This window comes from Glycine max, chromosome 13, assembly GCF_000004515.6.
Source record: "Glycine max cultivar Williams 82 chromosome 13, Glycine_max_v4.0, whole genome shotgun sequence".
In the NCBI taxonomy this organism is placed as follows: domain Eukaryota; kingdom Viridiplantae; phylum Streptophyta; class Magnoliopsida; order Fabales; family Fabaceae; genus Glycine; species Glycine max.
The window spans coordinates 36,865,996-36,875,531 of record NC_038249.2 but is presented as its reverse complement, the minus strand read 5'-3'; the positions used below and the strand labels follow the sequence as shown (position 1 = coordinate 36,875,531).

Sequence of the window (9,536 nt, the reverse complement as noted above, 5' to 3'; positions counted from 1 at the left end):
CAATCAGTTTTAAATTTAGAATCAATTCCATAACATTAAACCAAGCATGTTTTATTTGTATCAAAAATCACATTGCCTGATATTTCCAAGTTATTTTAGATAATCCAATGAAAATCCTAACTTAATCGATTGGATAGAAGCATCTCGATAGAAAATAAATTGAGTCACGATAAAAACTTCTCTAACCCCGAACCTGTTCTCTAAAACAAGAAATAATGATGCATACACTCTTCATTTAATTTGAAGTGAATAACCTTTACTCACTAAAACTGAAAATCCTACTTGGAGAGAAAGAGCAAACCAGAACAAGAGTGTGTGAGCTACCGCAAAAATATTGATCTTATGACAGAAAAAACTGTTTCTTTTACTTGCATTTCGAATTCTAATTTAAGCAATGCAATAACCATTGTAGGAGAGGTTCCCTGATCAAATTTCAACATGGTTGGCATTTGAAACGTCTTCATTCTTCTGTTTCTTTTTTTGCTTTGATTTCCTTTGCTTCTGTTTCAACCGAAATTGATCTTTTATGTTCTTCTCCCATTCTTTTCTATTTCTTTGGTAAAGCAGCATGGCAGCACGAGCATCTTCTACCTGAAACAATATGGATATGTTAGACTTCTGATACTATGTTTTACAGATTCAGCTATAAGAATGGCAACTTCAAGTTCTTCAAGCTAGTGCATTTTTTAGACTACAAAGACAATTTCCATTTACCCAACACACTAATAGTTTTATTAGCCAAGTGATCAAATAAAAGAAAACGAGGGAGACCAAAAAGGTAGATAGACTAACTGGACAGTGCTCTCCTGTTTGGATGTTAACACCAAGATGTTCGGCAGCAAGATGCCGCAGTGCTCTTCTGCTACTTGACCGGCTTAAACCCAAAGGCAAATTTATTAGACCGAATTACAGGAACATTTGGAATGTAAAATTAAAAAACAAATAGGTAGAAGAAGCAGTAAGGTGACAGCACTTTAAAAATGGTCGGTATTCGGAGGTATCCCGTATATCCTTTCTGGGATGACTTAATAATAATGCCTGCAAAAGTACAGTCTAATTCTTAGTTTTAAACACCAAAGGCTGATAAGAAAAATAAACACGCAGATCAAGAAAATGAAAGAAAACAACCACTCAAATGCAGACCTTAAGATCATTGGACAAGGCATGACCAACAAGGATCCTTCCATTGATCAACTCTGCCACTTTCTTCTGAGCAGCCCAAAAATCCTTTGCTATAAATTTTATCATCGTGTTGAAATGTATTAGTTTATTAGCACAAGAATCACAATGGTAATTAGTGATTATAGAAATGGTTAGGAAAAATCCTGATCCTCATAGTTATAATAAGCTATTACGGCTGCTGTTAATAATTGAGAGTTGAGACATGCTAATAGTTGAGCACTTGAACCTTAACTACCAATACTAGCATAGACATAACTCCTTTAGAACTGCTCATTAAATTAAACTATACATCAAATATTTGAATTATGTTTAGATTGAGCATAATGGACTATTCAATGCTATGACTGGAGCATTTTCCACACTCTAAATCTTACCAGATAAGCTAGATCACTACTAGTTTAAGGTATACGGGACAGCTCTCGAAAGTTTTGTGCTAGCGGCATCATTAGAACCAAGTAAAACACTAAACACATGCTTTGGCAAAGACACTGAAGAACTTCAATCAAAGATAAAGAAAAAAGAAAAATCAAGAGGCTCTTGAAAAATGTCCAAACTTATCAGTAAAAGTAAGATGACATGCAAAAATTTGAAACTCAAAGCTACAATTGTCCATAGAAGTCAATTTATATTTCATAGCTAACAATCCCCCCTGACTAACAATATAAAAGCCAAAACATTCTCTCATACTCCATGATGCATGCAAGAGTTCAATAAATTGTGACTGCTAGAAATTTTAAACTTTCAAGGAATACAACGAAAATAGTGTTTCAACACAAAAGCTGAAATATGATATAACTCATTCTAAAATTAATTTTGGAATTTTTAGGTTCCAATGCTTTCAATTATAATTTAGAATTGTACACAAAAGAATATCAAAGAACCTTTTCTAAGATCTCGAGGTCTTATGCCGCTAATTTTAGTCCGGAAGTCAACAACTCGCTCAATTGGCCGGACAAACTCGTCATAAATAACATTTCCCCACTTATTGACCTGTCATCAACTGAACCAATATTAGAAATAAAAGATTTAACAAGGCAAGGAGATGAAGATATTAATGATAATTATAACAATTATTTATGCCAAAGAAATTTGGAAATCAACGTGAAAATATAATTCTACTATTTAGAACTAGGACCACTTGAGTCAAAGTTATGATTTCTTACACTAATAGAGTTAGGACTGATTTTCTTCACATATATACAGGATGTTCTAGGGGCTTATTTATGATGTAGGAAAAATAGTCCCACAAAAAAATCAGATTTTTATAATGTTATCAAGCATGGGTTCTGCATTGCTTGGATAAATTTACAGTAGTACCATAGTTGTTAATAGTGCACTTTCATAGAGTCAAATAACGCTTATCGAACACTTGCACATAAACATGTTCATATAAGGTGATAAAATACAAGAAACAAGTTCTTAAGAGCATTTTTAGTGGAAGAACCCATTTGGGTTCTTGGATCACTTTTTGTGGGTCTCATGATACCACATAGGATGCAAGAATTTTTTGCTCTAGTGGTAGAACCCAATTTGAGTTCTTGAATTTTACTTGGTCAGCCAAAAAAAAAAAAAAAGAAACAAAACCTCTTTTTTATCTCAAATGGCATTAAAAAAACAATATTTTTAGAAAAAAGTGGAGTACTTGAGAGTTCTTTCCCTTGGAACCCAACCTCCTGCATAGAGAACTCTTGAACAAGAATAGTAGTAGATCTGGTGGATAGGGGTTCTTGAGCTCTCAAGAACCCAGCTCAAGAACCCCTATTAAAGATGCTCTTATGGTCTATCTCCAAACAATATTTAATCTTTTTTTTTCTTTTGGGTTTCTCACAAGGTGCCCCCACACCCTTTGGGTGTGTGAATTAATATCCACTTAAGAGTCTGATACCATAGCCCTGACTGTTTGGTACGTGGGATTTCAAAATCTAGCACTGCAGGTGATGTCCACTCATTTGAAGCATACACCAATTCAGGAACACCTCATGATTAAACAACACACAATCAAATGATCAAGTATATTGGGACTGAAGAACTGGAATGCAATACTATTCCAGGCCACAGGCAATAAAAATTAAACCAGATTAGGACGAGAAGGAAAAAGAGTGTAAATGATCAGTTAATATCCGCCAATCAGACATTCTTTGTCGTGATATGAACTCATCAATGTAGTAACAAGGGGAAAAAAGTTTCTAAAGATAATAATCACAAGATGGAGAGGATCAAATTAATACCAGTGTTACTCTTCCAAGAGCACTTTTGTTCCCTTGACCTACGCCTACCATTTCACAATCCATGGCCACTGCATCTGTCAAACTGCCAAATGGTTAATAAGTTAAAGGATAGTGAACTACAAAAAGAATAGAAAGCTTCAAAATAACATAACATTCCTAGATAAAATGAATACATACAATCCAAGAAAAAACATGTTCTAGCTCAAAACGATATTAAAGTATTAAACCAGCAATAGCAGTGTAAACTCTTATTCAGTTATTCCTGTAGATGCAGTACAAATTCACACAACACAAAACAATAGTATAAGACAAGCCTTCATCCCTAAACTACATAGTAACACAAAAAAATCACTGAAGCCACCTTGAATCGTCATTTATAGGAGCAAGAGGATTAATCTGACAATCGTTGGGTTCATCATCTGGTCTCTCTTTACGTTTCCCTGTCAAAAAAAAAAAAAAGGTCACACACAGCTGCATTATTTCAAGGCTTCACCACTTACATCCACCACATAAAACAACGCACCCCCAGAAGAAAAAAAATCAAATTTTTTACCCAATATTGATTCTGGGGTGTCTTCATCAGAATTTTTGAAGGTCCTTGAAGCCTTGGAGCCATTCGGCTTCAGCTTCTGCACAATACCAAACACAAATAAATAGATGTAGAAACATGAGGTTTGGAAAACAAGGAAGAAGAAGAAGAATAGAGAAGGCACTTCTTGAAGTTGAACCCAATTGGGGCTCAACAGAGTTGGCTTCGGTTTCTTCATGTGTTCGCCGCAAGTGTGTATTCTGCGCGCTTCTTCACAATCAGGGCTCCAGTGTTCCAAGTTTCTTGTTGAAAAGAAGAGCACACAACGACGTCGTTGCTTCTTTTTAGAACTTAGAAGGAGTTTTGAAAAGTAATAAAATATAAAATCTATGTATTTATCTTCAATAAATTACTTTTATTTTTAATTCGATATTTATGGGGATGTTCAGGAAATAAAAATAAAATGGTGTTTAAAATATTTAAAAATACTTTTTATTTTTCATATTCATCGCTCTAAGATTAGTTTTTTCATTTGATATTAAGTATTAAAAAAATCATTTTAATTTAACTTTTACAGGAAACATTTAATTTGATTATTATCCTTACAATTACTTCCAACTTTATTCTTATTATTCATTCACGATCATATTTATACAATTTTTTGTTTTAAATAATTACAGACAAAATTAAAATATGTTTTAATATTTTAGTTATATTTTTTTTCTAAATTAAAAAATATCTTAATACATTTTTCTGTTTTTATTAGATAAATTTATCATATAACATTATATTATTATTTAAAAAACAGTTTATCATTTTGTATTTTTATTGTTGTTTATAAAATATTAAATTTGAACTTTATCTACTCATATATTAGCAAGGTGTAATGCTTTTTAATATACAAATTGGCATGTTCTTATCCAAAGATTTTCATCTTATTGTTATTTTCTTACTTACCAGAAAAAAATGAATTTATAAACAATATATTCACTATATAAACATTAATTTCTTTAAATATTGATTTTCTTAATAACAATAAATTTAATAAATTAAATATGTATATTATTTATTTGCTTATAAAACATACAAAAGCAGTCGAGCACGGGTGTTGTGCTACTTAATATTACCATTTAAGTTTTGAAATGATGCATAAAATAAATATTTTTTTTTCGAAAAGCAGGATAGTTAAAAGGAAATGGGAGATGGTATAATTTGTTTCAATTTGATTTTGTAGAAGAATCAACTTCAAGCATTCAATTATTTAATTAAAAAATTAATTAGAAACTACATCAACAAATATTCTAGTTAAAGGCCAAAATGTGACACCACTACCGGTATCATTCTAGACATTTATCAAATAAACTAATTATCTGGTTTTGAAGACTAATTTTTTTTTTTCTATATAGATTAAAGGCTTGAATATAACCAAAATTCTAACGGAATACACGGTCATTAATAGATACTAAACCAAAGAAAACTATATCATGGTAGACGAATGAATTTCCCACACACATAACAACGAAAGAATCATGGAGAGCAATATTGAAATCAATCTATTAGTTGGTTGAGTTCATATTCCATTTACTTGGTTCTTGCAACTTATTGGGTACGTGATAGGCCAAAATCTCCTAACTTGGAGTTAAAATCTACTAGTACATATTCATATCTAAACAAACACACAAGATCACAGTGGTGAGAATTATTCACATTCCAAATAGAGCTATAGCAACTAAAATTCATAATTGTAAATATGTAAGTGAAATGCTAGAAAGACATTCATTTGAATATATATTTTTTTCATTTGTTTAAATTTATTAAAAACGATAAAATTTGATGAATGTCACACAATGATGAATCCAAAAACCTTATAAAGGGAATTGGAAAAAAATATTCATTTATCATTGTTTAACTTTTAATAAATGATAATTTTTAAAAATTATTACTTTTACACACAAAATTAAAACTATTTTTTATATTAAATGATAATAACAACAAACATGACTACTTTTATATATTTTTACATTAGTTATCACTTTAAACATTACAATAAAACAACAATACAACTAATTTTATATAATTTACACTAATTAATCTTAACTATTATTATAATAACAATATACAAAATTAATTTTATACTAATTAATTTAATATATATATATATATATATATATATATATATATATATATATATATATATATATATATATATATATGAAAAGTTTAAGTGAGAGGGGATCCGGATCCCTGCCACTTTAGATTTATCTTTGGTCTCTCATGATATTTAATGACTTTCTCTCATAATTTTATATTTTTCAATCAATTTTAACTAATTAAAAAAATGTGTTTAAACAAATGTATTTCTACCGTTCCACAACATTATAATTATTAAGTTTATGTAGATACTATAACCAATACAATGTCCATGTGTCAATTAATATAAATACAAGTATGATGAGTTTGATATTTCTGAATTTATTTAAAATGTAAAATTCAAGTTGAAAAACATAATCATGTTGAAGATAAACTAAAGTAAATGTTTATCTATTTAGTTTTACGGTGAAAATTTAATTGAGTTAAAATAGTTTAAATAACTTTAATATTACATAAAATTATACTAAACTTAAAATTTTATTGTTAGCTTACTTTTAGAATAAAAATATCTAAAATTTTAAGATAGGCTTATAAAAAATCACACATACTCATGCGCATGTACGCACGCATACAAATAAATATAAATAAACACACACACACATATATATATATATATATATATATATAACACAAGGCAATCATACATATCGAAATGGTAAATGGAAAATAGCTGATGATATCATCGCCTGAAGTTATTTCACCAAACATAATGCAGGTTTATAGATACAAGTTATGGTGCTAACAACAAATGAGTTGGGTAGTATGACGTCTATATATGTGCAAGTACATGTACAAAATTCATAAGAATTTTGTTCATAAATAAATTAGGTAGGAGGAGACACAGAAGTTGATTTCAAAGCTTCAGATTTGCATATGGGGCAAACATTTTTTACCACCAACCATGTTCTTAAGCAATCTGCATGATATTCATGCTCACATTGAAGAACTCCAATCTTCTCTTGGTTCTTGAATTCATCCTGTGGAATCAAATATAAATAGTCCAATTAATATGAGTAATTAGTTAGTACATGAAGTAGAGCACAAAGTTAGACCACGCAACGTCAATGTTAAAATAACTTCAAGTTTTGAATGAAATTTGTTGCTAATACTTCATACCTGACATATTATACAAGAAAATGTTCCCTGATCATCACAAACTTCCTCCTCCATATTAATACTAGTAGCACCCGTTAAATAAGTTTTTGTCTTCAATTGAGTTGTAATTGTTTCCTCCGATAAACCAGTGTTTACATTGCCAATTCTCTCACCCAAAGCAATGAGATCCTGTAGTGAATTTCAAGTGTAAATTATTTGCATTTTCTACGATCCATTAACTTAGTAACCTGGACTTCACACGTGTTTGCATTGGAAGGAACATACAATATCAATCTTTGTGTAATTACCTCATAAGACATATCCTCTATGTCCAAGCGCATATCTCTGTGATTGTCAACCAAATTTCCCACTTCATCAATTAAAGCAACATCCTACACAAATATTAATTGATAAGAAAATTAATATATTTATAATATAAATCAAGTATTATTCTTTCTACACAAGAACAACATTAGGAATAAAATAAATTATTATTGAAAGGGAAACATTACATTAACTCGAAGGAAGCCCATGGGAGGAAGACTTCGATGTCTGAGAGTTGTCTCAGGCACAACCCCTCTATGAGGTCGGTAAATTCGGAGGCTAGATGATGGTGCAGGGCCAACATGTCTAGGACCCATCTCAAAACTAGCTTGTGTTGGGATTGCAACATTACGCAAAGGATTTGTTGGAACCCTAAATGAATTTGTAGTTACTGTAGGGAAGAAGTTGAGACTATGATCTCTTACTCCTTGCATGGGCAGTGTTGAGTGATGATAACTATGGTGTTGTTGGTTGACAGGAACATGATAAGGAAACCTAAGGCCATTTCGATTTCCAACTGGATCATGATATCTCTGCAATCCCATACTTACACTCTCTAATGAACTTCCGTTTATAGCGGGTGCTGGAAAAGCATATGAAGAGATAGTCAGACAAACTAAACTCATAACCAACAAACAAATTTTAAGAAAAAAATTGAACACTTTGTCAGACACTTAATTAACAACATTAGAGGCAAATCATACATAGAAAAAAAAAAGACCAATGCATTTAATCTAATCCTATATCCAAACTGAGTGTTATTAAATTAAGACTTCTCATAAATTTATTGCTTGGTTGAAAAAACCACATAACAATTTTCATGAGAAAAACTAAAAGAGTTTCTTATATGTTATCACAAATTATCACTAACAAAACATCCAAGTAATCAACTAATGATAATAAATCTCTTAAAGAAGAATTACTAAACATACAAAGAGGAAAAAATTACCTTGCACACAAGGCATTGGAAGAGATTGATTCCAGGGTGTAGCATGGCCATCATTATTGTTACTATTCAACTGTTGGAACAACCATGGAGGAGCTATTGGCGGAAAGTGTTGCCCTAAATAATTTCCATGGATCAAATGATTATGATCATGCACCATAATAGACTCATTTGGCCGGCTCCATTCACTACCGTGTGGTCCTACCTCCACAAGTGAACGGATATGAAATTGTGTATTATCCATTATAGCAACATCATTGGCATGTCTTGCATTAGGGGGAGCAGTTGAAGAGCTAGACGACGAAGCATTAAAATCTTGTGAATTTCCTCTTATTCCTTTAGGAATTTTCCTTTTGTGTGGACCTCTAGCATCATTCATGAAACTAGAACTTCTTCCAAAATTATTTGAAGAACCTCCAGCAACTTCAAATGTGTTTGAACCCGGCAATTGTTCAATGGCTCTATGACTTTGAGGCGGATGAAAAACACCAGTACTGGAAGGAGGATTAATGCTAGAATAATATAAGTTAGTTGCAACTGGTACACCCGTATCAAGATTATGTGGAGGCTGAATACCATTATATTGTGGAACCCCATACACCCTAGCATTGTCATAAGCATCTGGCAGAAAGTGAGAATCAGCATTAGTTGTGTTCTCAGATTCTCCCACCATTGCATGGTTATTATTAGGCTGCGAGATGCTAGTGGTTCCTCTCGAAAGGATATCGGGTTCAGAATGTTGATAATCTTCTATCTGTTGATCCATTTCTGAATCCACCATTTCATCCATAATGTAGAGATTTGCCAATGCAAATTAATCCTAGTATTCCAAGCAAATAGAATAAAAACTGTCAGACACATAAGGGAATAAAAGATTAAACCAATTTTATTAGTAATAAAGCAAATATTATGCACAAGATAAAACTTATTTACAAATTTCAAATTCTAATATTTCATATCAACATTGGAGAAATGTTTTCAACATTTTGTGTTACATACTACTTCCTTAAATGCAGAATACTCACCTTTACAAGATTATTTTTTTTTTCTAATTTAATTTTCTTAATAAGAAAAAATTACC

At 31.2% G+C, this 9,536-nt stretch overlaps 2 protein-coding genes across 3 annotated transcripts; both read right to left on the bottom strand.

Moving 5' to 3' along the window:
* Positions 1 to 216: 216 nt before the first annotated feature.
* On the bottom strand, positions 217 to 4,278 carry LOC100811497 (RNA exonuclease 4). Of its 2 annotated transcripts, none has more exons than XM_003543177.5 (9): positions 4,124 to 4,278; positions 3,964 to 4,039; positions 3,772 to 3,850; positions 3,411 to 3,492; positions 2,064 to 2,172; positions 1,144 to 1,232; positions 974 to 1,038; positions 793 to 874; positions 217 to 591 (listed from the first exon to the last, which is right to left on the bottom strand). In XM_003543177.5, the coding sequence occupies exons 1-9, from the start codon at positions 4,175 to 4,177 to the stop codon at positions 427 to 429; spliced, it is 801 nt and encodes a 266-aa protein (XP_003543225.1). In that variant the 5' UTR covers positions 4,178 to 4,278; the 3' UTR covers positions 217 to 426. The 2 variants fall into 2 exon arrangements, with proteins under 2 accessions (XP_003543225.1, XP_014621378.1); XM_014765892.3 differs by having other exon boundaries at positions 793 to 862.
* Positions 4,279 to 6,761: 2,483 nt separating this feature from the next.
* Positions 6,762 to 9,254, bottom strand: LOC100800642 (probable E3 ubiquitin-protein ligase ZFP1). The gene is made up of 5 exons (XM_026124877.2): positions 8,459 to 9,254; positions 7,698 to 8,182; positions 7,494 to 7,577; positions 7,207 to 7,374; positions 6,762 to 7,067 (listed from the first exon to the last, which is right to left on the bottom strand). The coding sequence occupies exons 1-5, from the start codon at positions 9,243 to 9,245 to the stop codon at positions 6,915 to 6,917; spliced, it is 1,677 nt and encodes a 558-aa protein (XP_025980662.1). The 5' UTR covers positions 9,246 to 9,254; the 3' UTR covers positions 6,762 to 6,914.
* Between the last annotated feature and the right edge of the window lie 282 nt (positions 9,255 to 9,536).